The sequence below is a fragment of the Patiria miniata genome, unplaced genomic scaffold, assembly GCF_015706575.1.
Source record: "Patiria miniata isolate m_02_andy unplaced genomic scaffold, ASM1570657v1 HiC_scaffold_1, whole genome shotgun sequence".
Taxonomy (NCBI): Eukaryota; Metazoa; Echinodermata; class Asteroidea; order Valvatida; family Asterinidae; genus Patiria; species Patiria miniata.
This window is the reverse complement of record NW_024037047.1, coordinates 16,226,685-16,241,893: the sequence shown is the minus strand read 5'-3', so window position 1 is coordinate 16,241,893 and position 15,209 is coordinate 16,226,685. Positions and strand designations below refer to the sequence as shown.

Below are 15,209 nucleotides of genomic sequence, written 5' to 3'. Positions count from 1 at the left end.
TAAAAAGGGGCTTCAAGTTTGTTCATTCCTATATTGTCGATACTGCTATATCATGGCGCACGTGAGATACAACCGCATCCGTAATGAAGACAGGGCAAGGCTGGTCGAGACCTTCGAAGCTGGCAGAGATTATCTGGAGATGGCTGATACGCTTGGCATCAAGCATTCAACTGCACGATCAATTATCATGACCTTTACAACAACAGGTAGAACGGAGAAGCTACCAACAGGAGGGGCTAGAAACAGGAAGATGGACGAGGAAATGAAGAACAGACTAGAGAGGTCTCTTCAAGATAACCCCATGATGACTCTTGAAGAGATGCAGCAAGACCTGCGACAAAACATGCCCCAAAAGCCACCAGTGAGCACATCAACTATCGCCAGAACACTTGATGGTATGATGTTCTCAATGAAGATGCTCGAAGACGTACCAGACGTCCGCAATTCTCCCCGTGTGCTGCAGCAACGAGAACAGTACGCAAACTGGTTCATGCAGACAGGTGTTGTGTCGCATTGCGTCTTCGTGGACGAAACGGGGTACAATGTCTGGACCCGTCGGTCGCGTGGAAGAGCACCTCGTGGTGAACCCGCCCGTCGAGTTGTCCATGGGCAGCGTGGCAAAAACTGCAATGTCACGTTTGCTATATCGGATGAGATCGGTCTGGTCAACCACACAATAGCCTGCGCAACCGTCACAAGAGATACTTTCGAGCAGTTCCTCCTAGTCACTGCTCGTCAATGCGAGCACATATTCCCACCAGGCGAACCAGTGTACATCATCTATGACAACGCTCGCCCCCATGTAAGAGCACAGTTGCCAGATGGTATGCATCCGAGAATCAACCTGAAACTGCTTTCCCCCTACAGCCCATTTCTGAATCCAACTGAAATGGCGCACAGTGCTTTCAAGGCTGCTGTGAAACGGGATTTAGGTCGTCCGGAGATGCGGCAACGTCTTGACGACAGGGAGGCTGCACGTGAGGCTGGAGACAACCTCCAGCAATGGAGATGCAGGCAGCTTACAACAGTTGCTCAACGGAACATCGACGCCATCACGCAAGGAAAGTGTAGGAATTGGTACCGGCACTCCCAGCGTTACATGCCCCGCTGTCTGGCCCGTGAAATAATAAATGGCTGAAAAAAATGACAGAGTTTTGAGCTTTGAACTTTAACATGTACATTTCCTACCAAAGATCAGTAAAATATAACCATCTGCAGTTGCGATATCATATTAAGTATATACATTTAGTTATAATTATGTTTTAAAAAGATTATAAAAGGTTCAACAAAGAATTATTATATATAAGGGAAGAAAACCGTAATCAATGTCTTGATTAGTTGTGATGAAAGATTGTTTTAAATGATTAAAGTCATATGAAAACAGATACAAGATAAAAAACACAAAAAGTACATATAGAATATGAAAGAAGAAAATCATGATATTGTATACATGCTATGATTTATGTCTCTAGTCAATGCATATAATTAAAGAGATGGTGCAAATGACCACAAGAAAATATACGTTACGAAGGAAAATTTACAAAGATTAAAAAAAAAACATATGAATTAACCGAGGGAAATGTAAGGACATTTTCCCTCTGTTAATTCATATGCCTTTGGGCCATCCGATAAATATGATTTTTATTCGGCGACTTAATATAGACAAAGCAAGCTCATAAAGTGGAATAAGACATAAACATGAAAAAACAAATAGAAAAAAAAATACATGTGCTAAATTGAATGCACAAATTGTATAATTGGATGCCCTATGGCGAAATAGAATGCTCCAACTTAGCTCGGGGGGGTTTCAAGGGCGAACTTGGTTGCACTATGTACGAATTCGTATGCCGATTGGCGAATTTGGTTGCCCTAACGCGATTATGAATGCCAATCGGCCATTTTGGCTGCACTGTAGCGAATTTGAATGCCTATTGGCCATTTCAGCTGCCCCATAGCGAATTTGAATGCCGATTGGTGATTTTGGCTGCCCTATCTGCGAAATTGAATGACCTATTTATACTTTCTCATGCACTATGTGCGAAATTGAATGACCTATCTTTACTTTTGCATGCACTAAGTGCGAAATTGGACGGGAAAACCTATATTATCCAATTTGAAGAGGTTGGGGTTTCAAATTTAAAAGGTTTTTTTTTTTTTTTTGGGGGGGGGGTGATTTCACACTGAATGGTCTCAATGTCAAATGACAAAATGTTGTTTAAAGTTCCCCGAAAAGCAACTTAGGACGAGAGTTATTACTAGATAGCATTTTATGTCGTATTTTGGCCACTGCATTTTTCTTTGTTAAAGAAGGAATTTTTCTCATATTTGGATAGACTTTACCTTCCTAAGCTGGAAATCTGTTGGTAACATTTTTTTTCTATCTACCATGTGGCGGTCATCTTGGAATTCAAAATGGCCGCCATTTCGGGCCTAATTTGTATCTAACGTCGGACCTGATTGTCATAAGAAGTTCAGTTTGGTGGCAAACCCCATGTTTTTGATACCAAGGAACCCAAGAAAATCATTGTAGATGGGATATACTCCCAGTGGAGTACCCCATCAAAAATGATTAACTTGGGTTCCTTGGGATTTGCCACCAATAGTGACTTTATACGACATTCAAGTCCAAAATTAATATGCAAATAGTTCAGAATGGCGGCAATTATGAAATATCGCAGATGGCTGCCATCAACTGTAAGTACTCCGTCCACAGTGATTTACTTGAGTTCATTCAAATACATGGACTTCATAGGACATTCAGGTGCAATGTTATTATAAATGAAATCCAAGATGGCGGCTAATTTGAAAAAAAATCCAAGATGGCTGCCATCCATCTGGGATACATCATCAGCAATGGGTCATTAAGATTACTTGGTATCAAATGTATGGGGTTTGCACCGAAATTGACTTTGTACGCCTTTCGAGTCCAAATTTATTATGCAAATAAGCCGAAAATGGCGGCCATATATTTGAAATATCCAAGATGGCTGCCATCCATTTGGAGTACACCATAAACAATAATGTACTCAGGTTCCTTGGTATCAAAACATGGGGTTTGCCATCAAAATAAATCACATGTGACAATCAAGTCCGAAGTTACGATACAAATTAGGCTCGAAATGGCGGCCATTTTGAAATCCAAGATGGCCGCCACATGGTAGCTGGGAAAAAATGCATTTCCGGCTTAGGGAGGTAAACTCTTTCCAAATATGGCAAAAATTTCTTCTTAAACAAAAAAAGCAAATGTACATAACGGCTTTTATACTATTATGGCCGCAAATCATATGAACATCATGTAATTAGCGGCCTTTTGAATTTATGCAAATTAGGCATATTTCCACCACTTGGATTTTTAACAACTTTTTAGGGACCTTATAGCAATGCACTGTGTTGTGAAATTTGACTTGGATCATCAGGGAAAATTTAATTGGTACATGTCCATACATGGCATCCATTATTTTAACTTTAATTTAGGGAAATTGATATACGGCATTTATGCAAATTATATGGCATTTGGAAAATTTCGGAAACATAGGGATCTTGGAATTTACCTAGGACTAGAATAGTGAGTAAATCAATGTAAGAGGACTAAAACTGTTGTTTAAATTACTTCCAAAATTTACCTAGTATGAGAAATATGACCAAATCAATGCGAAAGTCCTAACATATGCGACCATTTTGGATTTATGCAAGTTAGGCATATTTCCACCACCTCGATTTCTTAAGACTTTTAGTATGTCATTTTAGGGACCTTATGGAAATGCACTGTGGTGAAAAAAATTCTGTTGCAATTTGTTTGAGGTCAAACCTTATATTGCCTGTACTAAAACACAAAGCATTGTCCTCGAGAGTATATTAAAACAAGAGTGTGTACATGTACTATGTGCACATACTATCATTTGCTCACCTGTAGCTGAATATACATGGTATTTATATGATGATAGAGGTCGTGATGTATGTGCGTTTCCAAGATGGCTTCCATGCTCTCTGCGATTTCTCTGGATGTCGTCATCCTACTCTCAGGATGTCGTCATCCCATAATAAATTATCTCAGGATGTCGTCATCTTACTTTCAGGATGTCGTCATCCCATAATAAATTATCTCAGGATGTCGTCATCCTACTTTCAGGATGTCGTCATCCTACTTTCAGGATGTCGTCATCCCATAATAAATTATCTCAGGATGTCGTCATCCTACTCTCGGGATGTCGTCATCCCATAATAAATTATCTCAGGATGTCGTCATCCTACTTTCAGGATGTCTTCATCTCCTAATTAATTATCTCAGGATGTCATCATTTTATTTTCATGATGTCGTCATCCCGTAATAAATTATCTCAGGATGTCGTCATTTTATTTTCAGGATGTCGTCATCCGCTAAGAAATGATCTCAGGATGCCGTCATCCTACTTTCATGATGTCGCCATCCCCTCATAAATTATTTCAGGATGTCGTCATCTTGCCTGTAATATTTCGTCAACCTGAGATAATAAAAGTCAGTATCTGAACAAGTCGGATGGCTCTTCCAGAGCTTCGTACATTTCAGTGTACAGTACTTGTCAACATTTGGTTACATATTTGTTTGGAAGTTTCTTGGAAATGTAACTATGGCTTTCGAACGATACTTCTGTTATTCTGTTTAGAGTTTCCTGGTTTGTATATTTGTGTTTAGTTTCCAATTAACATTTACTCTGTCAGGTTTTTTTCACAACTAAAATCAAACGGCATGTGAATACGTTAACTTGAATTATCTTTTAATGTGCAAAATCTGTACAAGTTATTCTATAAGTTGAAATTTATCTGGACTGGAATAACTTTCTGGGGAACTTTTGCAAATATTAAACAAAGGAGTGAACATATCACTGCTGCATGGTGCATTGTACGCGTAGTACATGCATTTCTCACCAAAAACACAAGTTTACTCGTAAGAAATTCGGCAAAACTCCATTACAGTGAACATACATCTAAAAGGGAAAAGAATAGTGATATTATTCATAGTTGAATTTCTCTCCATGTTACTCTTTGTGTCAGCGTTTTAATATATATACATGTACATCACATACTTTTTACACTATGTTTACTCACTGGTCTTGTCTTTCTATTCACATTTCTTATTCATGATCTGTTAACGTTCCCTCACTCTTTTAAATCACATACAAAAACAGTTATTCTTGGGTCATAAAGGTATTAATACAGTAAAACCTAAAGAAGACAACAATGATGTAAATGAACGTTACCTGTGACACAGGTAAGTTGATATTGAAAAGGGTTATGGTGTCATGGTCAAGGTTGCGGGGCATTTATGCGTATTTAAAATAAAAGACAGTATCCCGTGTCTCTTCAGCGAGAACCCCCCTCCCTCAAAAAAGAAGAAGGAAATGAAATAAGAAAACCGTAGAAAACATTTTCAAAAGAAAGAGAAGGAAATATCACTCTTCGTGTGCTAGTCTATTTTTCATGTTGTTGAATGTTTTTAATATTGCATGTATTGCATGTTTTTAATACTCTATGCATTATATGTAGATAATGGAATGCGTCAGAGCCAGCGCCAGCACCCTGATTTCGGTGACCAAACCACTGAGATACTAAGTGTTTTCTTGAATGATCAGTTTAAGAGAGATTCAATCCGGGGTGCTCCTAAACTGGATGGGCATGTAGGCTCTCTCTCACCTGAACAGATAGAGCAGTGCAGGGAAGTGGCATCCTACCTGAGAAAAATTTGGGACACCGTGAATCAGGACCTGGACGTGAGGTTTAAGAGGTACATATGACATAAATTTGCCTCTAATCTTTTAAAATCAACCAGGCACTTTTGGAGGATGTTGTGGGATTGAGGCTTATATAAAGACCGTTCAGTGCCTGTTGATTTCGGTGCCCAACTCGACCGTTGTAACACTCTTCCGTTGCCCAACCTGACTTGACACGTCCGATCAACTCGACCGCCCCGTTAATTACCAACTCGACCGTTTTACCAACCCGTCCGATAAAGTCTTTAAATTGCTATATTCGGGACAGTTACTAGAAGGGCTCAAGAACTGTTTCAAGAGGTTTTTTGTGTAATCATCATCAAAGTGGGTTGATCTTGCGGTGGTCCTGAGAGACATGTCGCTTCTCTATGGAATTCGTAGCTTAGGAGTGATTAGGCCTGCAGGCTTCGCGCGTGAAAAAAAATAATCACGCGATCAAATCAATTTTTCGACAAGAACCGCCCCAAACGAAGCAGATTTCTGATAAAGTAGCATTAAGTTTTTAGAGAACATATACAGTTATTTAAGGGAACTGAGTAAACAATAAAATAAAGACAACTTGCGAAAAGCGCGACTGCACAAACATTCAAGGACAGCACTCACCGAATGGACTGACTTTTGACCCATCACAGTAACGCCACATAAAATCGATTGTCGTGCGTATTGTTGGGTGGGTGTCATAATCATGAAAATCCGACTCCTATGATTTTCAGGACTCGGACTGGACCCAAGTGACTCGAGACTCGGACTGGACCCAAGTGACTCGAGACTCGGACTCGACCCAAGTGACTCGAGACTCGGACTCGGACTCAGACCTGACCAAGTGACTCGAGACTTGGACTTGGACTCGACCCAAGTGACTCAAGACTCGGACTCGGACTTGACCGTGTGACTCGAGACTCGGATCTCGAACTCGAGCTAAATTACTCGAGACTCGGACTCTGACTCGACACAAGTAACTCGAGACTCGGACTGGACTAGAGTGACTCGATTACAACACTACATGTCTATACAAGTGAACAGTTATATGTTTCCCCGGCTATTTTAAAACATTCATCATTCAGATTCACCAACTCTAACATTCTTTTAACAAAACCAATTTAGTCATTTACTGTTCGTCATAACAGATCAAATCTGTCTATAAGCTGTTGCCGAATGGCAGCATTCCGAGATCAAATTCGTCTTTTATAAATCAATTAGACGAATTTGATTTCTGAATAACACGATTCGGCGTAGTCGAGACGAGATCGAATACACCGGGTCGAAAACGTGTGTTCATTGTTTGAATTTGTTTGGACAAAATTTGAAATTGTCTGACAAAAGACGCAATTAAACATTGAAAATGCACTAAATCGATGTTGCTGGATGAAATTGAATATAAGAATCGGTGAATTCGAACGAAACATGTTTTGAAATAGCCGGGAAAACCTATATTAAGAGAAACAAAAAAATGTAAATGAAGGTCACTGCGAACACAACTTTAATATACAGGGTGAGTAAAAAAAACGAGACCCAAATGTCGGGACCATTGTTTTAGTAAAGTTCTGCATGTAGCACTTTGAAAATCTGGGATACAAAAGCCCAATTCATAGGCTTTCTTTTTGACAAGAATCATTGAAATCACTCATGTACTTTTTAAGTTTTTAAGTTAATTTTAAACACAACCACCGTTTTAAAGTTCTGTCCACGGATCACACGAAGGTAAGTGTTCTTTTACCAAAATGAATTTAGAATTCCGTAACTTAAAAAGTACATGAATGATTTCAATAATTCTTGTACTAAAATATGATTTGGGCTTTTTTATTCAAGATTTTCAAAGTGCTACATGCAGAGCCTCACTAAAACAAAAGTCCCGACTTTTGGGTGTCACCCCTCAATCCTATACTTATTAATACCGGTTTATTTTATTTACTTTCTTTTTGGCCAGACACGTCATTGATGAGTTCTAACAAACGTTTGTCTTGAGCAGGGCAACTTGTTTTTATGTTGTCCCAAATATATTATAGGTTTTCCCGGCTAATTTGAAACACTTATCAATCGAATTCACCGTTTTCTAATTTTCAAATTCGTCCATCAACATCGAAATAACGCACTGCCAATGTTTAATTGCGTCTATTTTCAGAAAATTTCATAATTCCGTTCAAGCACACATTCACACAAAGAACACATGTTTTTGTCCCGAGTATTGATTTCGTCTCGTCCACTCCAAACTATTCAGAAATCAAATTCGTCTATATAATTGATTTGTGTAAGACGAATTCCATCTCCGAATGCTGCCATTTTCGGCAACAACTGAGACGAATTTGATCTGCAATGACAAATATTCTCGACCCGGTGACTAAACAAGGTGACCAAACTTTGAAATTGAATGGTAAATGACTATTTTTTTTTTTTTAAGTTTCTCAGACGAAATGGATTGAAAGAGTTGGTGAATTTGAATGAGAAATGTTTTACAATAGCCGGGAAGACCTATATTAAGCCAGTGGCGCGCCCCGAATTGGGCTGGGGGCTCACAATTTTTTTTTTTTTCAATTTGTTTTTTTAGAAGGCAGATTTTTTCCAAAAATGTTGCCCAAAATTGTTGCCGCATTTTTTTGGGGGGCGGGGGGGGGGGTGGGGAAGAGGTTGATTCGGACTATTTTGGTGTCGCCATTTGCACCCCTGTTATACTACTGGACAAATTAATAGCCCACGTACATATCACCCCGGTCAAATCGTGGGACAACAAAAACAAATTACCCCCCCCCCCCCTCAGCGACACCCATGCCGGTTGTGCACGGAGTCCATACACTCCATGTTGTACTCTCCGCAGGTTTATAGATTCAGTAACCCCAGATGAACCCATGAAGGCTATCATTGCTGTAGCTAAAGAGGCATTCGATGAAAGTGGGATAAACTGGGGACGGATTATCACCCTGTTCTACTTTGCCTACAAGATATGTGTCAAGGTGAGACAAGATGAAACAATGTCATTTTTACAAGGAATCGATTTTCATTCCCGAGGAATTGAAAGAACAAATATGGGAGTATGTTGAAGATTTATTTTTCTTCATATTGACTACCTGCAGCACGAATAAATTCAACCCGCGATTCAAGAATATAATTATAAAAAATATAGGTTTTGCCGGCCAATTTCGCAAAAATAATTTGAAGCGAATTAACTCCCTGCTGTAATTCTCGTAGTTCGTTTTCAGACGTTTATTTTTCTTTGCCAGACATGACATTTTCATGTTTAACACTTTCCAAATTGAAATTATGTCATTCGGTTTAAGTGTATGATCATTAGATTTAGCAATCTGTTTGGATCAGAGTTATTTGAATAAGAATCTACTCCATTGCGATATCTTCAAAGGCATACATGCATCTAATAAGAATAAGTCTTTACTACTTGTTTATTTCCTTACTTCTTCATAAATGTGTCATTTCTTTTGATTGTATCTTCGTAAAATATGTTAGGCATAATATTATGACACGGGTATTTATGGGTTATTGATTTGTGGCTTTTGACGTTTCCTTTTTTTTTTTATTCTAAGATTGTTTCTTTTCTTTTGTTTATTTTAAATAATGTTGTATTGTTGATCTTGGTAATCTTTACTTTTTTGTAACTCTTCTTTGAGATCAGTACTCTGCTTTGGTCGAAAACAATGCCGGCGAATGTGCCAAATTGGGCTTGGGGACAGAAGAAAAATTCTCTAGAACACACCTGACTAATTTACTTTATACAAGTTTTGAATTGATCGATAACAGACGAATTTGATCTCTGAATGCTGCCATTCCACAACAGCCTGGACGAATTTGATCTGTAATGACGAATATTCTCGACACGGTACACTAAAGAGGTTGACCAAACTTTGAAACTGAATGGTAAATGAATAAATTGATTGTGGTAAAAGCCTGTGTTTTTTTTTCTCGGACGAAATTGAATGTCAGAGTTGGTGAATTTGAATGATTTTTTTTTTAAATAGCCGGGAAAACCTATATTAAAAGAATCGGACTCTATTTCAATTGAACTCGAAGCCACAGACACAACTTGGGGAAATTAATTGGTAAGACTCTGTTATTGTTATGTTATGTTTTTGTTTTTGTTTATTTCGTGTTTAGGTCTTGAAGTATCTGCCGGATGTTCCCAGCTGGGTCAATCAGCTCATCAAAGAAATAGTCACGTTACTGGTCACCAAGGCTGCTGACTGGATTATCAACCAGGGAGGCTGGGTAAAGACCAATTTTATAAAGCTACAAATTAAACAGAGAATGTTGCTCACAATTTAATTTGCGTAGCAAGCATCAGCTGGGAACCAGTCACAAACGATATATATCGCATGACATTTGGACTGGTAGCCTGCTTTTGCTAGGCAAAAACTTTCTGATTTTGAATTTAGCCAACGATATTTTCCAGCCCGCGGTGGTAAAGGTGTCTTCGCCGAGGTCGATTAGGTCCCTGTACGCCATTCAGAGGGTGGAATACAGGGCAGTCAGCCCTGTATCAGCTTTTCGCTGATTTCGCACCTGAGAGTGAAGCCCAGTGATATTAATTTGAAGCCTAAGACCAGACTGGTACATATCCAACTTTTTGAGAAGATCGAGCCTTCGGTAGTCTGATAGCATATGACTATGGAAATGTGTTAAGTTAGAGACTGGGTCCCAGATTCTTTTTTTTTTTTCTTTTCTTTTTTCACACAGACAGTTGATTGATGCAGTACAGTTGATTCATATGCCAGTTTTGTTTTCGTGTTATTGCAAATGAGTTGGACCTATTGTTTCCACGACATTCACAATGGAATGTTAATTTCAACAACAACTCTAGAAAACGGCCAGTTTTGCATTGAGTCAATGTAAATTTACGAAATTAAACTTTTGCCGTTTGGCATTCTTTCTTTGCTTCCTAGGCGGCTATAAAGGACTACTTTGCAGCGAATAAATGCATTGCAACTTGGAGTTTTAATATATTGTCTGGCCTGTCGCTTCTCGTGCTAGGCTACACTTTCTTTAAAGTCAACAAAGGATAGCAGGTAAGATATGATGACAAAATAAACCAATAAATGAAAACACAGAGTGAGAAAAAAAGGAAACCCAAATGGCGCCTCCTATTGTGTAAAGAACCTAAGATGTGAAAACTCTCTTTTTGTACAAGAATCATTAAAATCACTGGTACTTTTGAGTTATACAATTTTGAACACAAACACAGTTTTATAATTTTGCCCATGGATCACTGTCAAGGTACATAATATTTCAGTAAAATGAAACTATGTCGTTTCATGAAAACCGTATTATCAGAATAATCGCACAAGTCTCCTGAGTGGCCGAGTACAAGGCAGGGCAAGACTATAAACTTTTGACCTCATAAAGCATGTTGTTTAAACATAGGAAGCAGACGGTGTTGAAATAAAGGTTATGGTAAGTGCCAGTTATCATTGTTATGAGAGTGTTCTAATGTGTTTTTGATACATTAAATGTTTTTGTTTTGCTGGAAGATCACTTACCTTTATTGTGATCCGTGGACTAGATTATAAAACAAAGTTTCTGTTTAAATGTCCATAACTTGAAAAGTACATGAGCGATATGAACGATTATTTTACTAAAATAAAGCGTATAAAAATTGGACTTTCATATCCTTGATCTGGAAATCGCTGAATGAAGAACTTCTTTCAAAACATAGGAGGCGCCATTTGGGTTTCCTTTCTTTTATTCGCCCTGTTGTCCTATCATTTAACAACCTGCAGTTCGGTGTTTGGCGTATTTAACAGTGTTGTCGAGTCAATCAAAGGTCTCTTGGTCACAAGTAAATCACATGCCCCTTTACAAGCCCATTCACAAGTAACAAGGGATCAACAGTGGCAAAGAACTGTTTCGGTCACAGTTCATTTGAACATCTTGTGACTTGACTTTAGAATAAAGAGACTTGCGATGAATTTGACAACAACAGTTAAAAAAAGAACAATTTTAAAAAGTCGAAAGGTTAACAAACGTCTAACATTTGTCGTTCTGCCATTTTACTCCATGTTCAGGCCATTCCTTCGGTGTCCACGGTGGATGTGTTCAACATCTCGTATGGAGATCATATACAAGTGGTTCTCTTGCACTTGATCGTTGCCAACTGTTGCGGTGCTTAAAATGGGTGCTTGTTGCGTTGAGCACACAGCAGCGTAACCACTTTTAAGCACTGCTACTTAAACAGCGACAGTGTTTCCACCCATGTGACAATAGAAATAGGTTAAGTGTCCCAGGTCGTTTAATTTTGTCATTTTTCTTTCTATTTTATCTTTTCAAAATAGTTGCCACATCAACATCGTTTGTAATATACAGTTGTGTGGCCATAGTTTTGGGGCTTTTTGGTGTGGAGGTGGTCCACACTTTTCATTTCAGTTATCAATATCGATTTTGATCCGTCTATTGTAATTTAACCTTAATTGTGAATCAGGGGTATAGATGAGCACATCATTTGATGACAGTTTTTATACTTTTGTTCATTCCATGACAGCACCTGCTTACATTTTAGATTGTATCCTTTAACTTAACGTCTAAAGATCGAAAATTAAAAATAAAATATTGATGTCCGTTGGTACTGCCTTCTCTGATGTCAATAATCAGAGTTTTAAAAACCCTTTTCAAACCTTTTCAATATTTTTTCTACTGGCTTTTGTAGTAGCTTTTAAGATTTGTGCTGCATTAATAACTTCTTTAGATATATCTTGGGCAAACTAATAAAAATATAAACGGATAATATACTGGCTTTTTATAATATAGGTTTTCCCGGCTATTTCTAATTGTTTATCATTCGAATTCATCGTTTGTAATATTCAAATTCGTCCATCAACATCGATTTAGTGCGCTTCCCATGTTTAATTTCGTCTTGTGTCAGACAATTTCAAATTCAGTTCAAGCAAATTCAAACCGAGCACACGTTTTCCTCCCGGACTATTCGATTTCGTCTCGTTTACGCCAAACCTGGTTATTAAGAAATCAAATTCGTCTAATTGATTTTATATTAAACGGTTTCAATCTCTGAATGCTGCCATTCGGCAAGAGCTTAGACGAATTTGGTATGTTATGACGAATATTCTCGACCTGACGACTAAAGAGGGTGACCAAACTTTGAAATTGAATGTCAAATGACTGATTCATAGGTTTTCCCGGCTATTTTTAAAGATTTTTTATTCAAATTCACCAACTGTAACATTCAATTTCGTCCGAGAAAAATTCCACACGCTTTTACCAAAACCAATCTAGTTATTTACCTTTCAAACTTAAAGTGTTTAGTCACCGTGTTGAAAATATTCGTCATTACAGATCAATGTCATCTAAGCTTTTGCCAGTAGGGAATCCAGTTTTGGATGTTGGGGGGGGGGGAGCAACCGCACATCCGTGCCGAAATGTAGACATGTTTTGTTCTCCGGGCACTTGGCCTCCGTAAAATCATAAGGGGGGGGGGGGGGGGCTGGTACCCACCTTCCAAATGGGGGCACTCTTCAAAAGTTACCATTATTATGCACACTGCAAATTATATACCCATTTTCACGGCGCATTGTAATGATTTTGAGCAGGTTTTCTTTTTTGAGATTTGGGATGTCGGACCATTAATTTAAATAGGCCTAAATGATAAACAAAAAACAATTGTGGAAAAAAAATGCCAAGGGGGTTGGGGGAAGAGTGCCCCCTCTGCCCCACCCCCTCTCAGGCTGTTGCCAAATGGCAGCATTCAGAGGCAGCATCTAATTCGTCTTATATAAATCAATTTAACGAATTTGATTTCTGAATAACAAGGTTTGTCGTAGACAAAACGAAATCGATTTCTCCGGGACGAAAACGTGTGCTCATTGTAGTTTTACATGTATTTGCTTGAACTAAATTTGTCATTGTCTGTCAAAAGACGAAATTAAATATTCGAAATGCACTAAATCGATGTTGATGGACGAATTTGAATATTAGAATCGGTGAATTTGAATGATAAACGTTTCAAAATAGCCGGGAAAACATATAATAAGAGTGGCTTTTGTAGTAGCTATAAGATTTGTACTGCATTAATAGATATATCCTTACTGCGTTAATAGATATATTTTGGGCAAATAAATAAAAAGAATATCGTATAATATACGTTTTTTTATAACTCCTTTTTTGAAGAACTTCAGAATTAATAAGTAATAACTCAAGGTAAAGGTTTTGCCCTTAACCAACGTTTAAACACTGTATACTCAGTGTGTTACCTCCCGAGTGAAAGTTGGAAAAAAATCACTCGGGTGGGACTCGAACCCACGACCTCCTGCTTTCTAGTGCAGATGTCTTCCATCTTATAATTGATAAGTTATAAGGAAAATAAATTGATGATTGAAAAAAATACTGTTTTCTGAATACCCTGTGTGGATATAATTGGTGGTTATGAAGAACTGTCATTAATGTTAATTGGCTGACCAGTGCACAATGGTGTCCATCATTAACATACTAACTTAAAAACAGACTGACACTTTCATTAAAGCTAAATATACCTTGTTATGGGTCTATAACAATATTGTGCCATTGGGTAAAGGTTTGATGTTTACATATTTTAACGTTTTAAATGAAAACAAATTCTAAACCCGTTTACAAATTTCACCCCCCAAAAAGTGACCTACGTTCACGTGATCTTCATTTGAGTTAAAAATACATAGCAGAAATAATTAACGATGTTTTCAAACCTATTTATTTCACAAAGCCTTGGAAGCACCAAAGTGATCGACTATATTCGAGGTCCAATTTAATGGAACACACAACACACTTGTTTTCCAGGCAATAACTCGAGAAATACCTCTTGTGATGAATTGAAATTTTGTTTACTGCTTAGTCGTGATGTCGTTAATAAGTCTGTGAAATTGTTAAAGGAAATGTCGAACATTCAATCTTATACCACTAAAACAATTCAGTGAGGTCAGCACAAAAAGTAAATTCGAATTACAATCAACTTTAATGGAACTAAAACAACATGCTCATTGTCAAGACAAAAAAATCCAGCAATACTTCTTGTGATGAATTGAAGTCTTGCTTCTGATTAGTCGTTATGTCGTGAAGAAGTCTGTGAAATTGTCAAATGTCAATCACAACCTAAAATTCAACGAAAACAAATTATTGTGGTGAGCACAAAAGATGCAGTATTTATTAAGGTCAATTTTAATGGAACAAAACAACATACTTATCAAATACAACATTTAATACAACCAAAACAATAGAGTGAGGTCAGCACAAACAATCAAACCCAAATTCATGTCAACTTTAATGGAACAAAAGTACAACATACTCGTTGTGGAGACGATAACTCCAGAAATACCTGTCATGTTCAATTGAAATCTGGTTTGTGCATTTGTCGTGATGTCTTTGAGAATCGTATAAAATTTCAGAAGGACATATCAAATACCAGATTTTATACAATCGAAAAATAGAGTGAGATCAGCGAACAATCAAATCGAAATTAATGTCAACTTTAATGCAACAATA

At 37.8% G+C, this 15,209-nt stretch overlaps 1 protein-coding gene across 1 annotated transcript; it reads left to right on the top strand.

Moving 5' to 3' along the window:
- The first annotated feature begins 5,226 nt into the window (after positions 1-5,226).
- Positions 5,227-11,857, top strand: LOC119730861 (apoptosis regulator BAX-like). The gene is made up of 5 exons (XM_038203915.1): positions 5,227-5,248; positions 5,524-5,761; positions 8,560-8,695; positions 9,849-9,959; positions 11,753-11,857. The coding sequence occupies exons 1-5, from the start codon at positions 5,227-5,229 to the stop codon at positions 11,855-11,857; spliced, it is 612 nt and encodes a 203-aa protein (XP_038059843.1).
- The last annotated feature ends 3,352 nt before the right edge of the window (positions 11,858-15,209 follow it).

Excerpts from the sequence above, each read along its gene's own strand:
- LOC119730861 (XM_038203915.1), top strand. The coding sequence starts at position 5,227 with ATGAACGTTACCTGTGACACAG. Across the intron at positions 8,696-9,848 it reads CCTACAAGATATGTGTCAAG|GTCTTGAAGTATCTGCCGGA; the intron begins GTGAGACAAGAT and ends TTTCGTGTTTAG. Across the intron at positions 9,960-11,752 it reads TTATCAACCAGGGAGGCTGG|GCCATTCCTTCGGTGTCCAC; the intron begins GTAAAGACCAAT and ends CTCCATGTTCAG.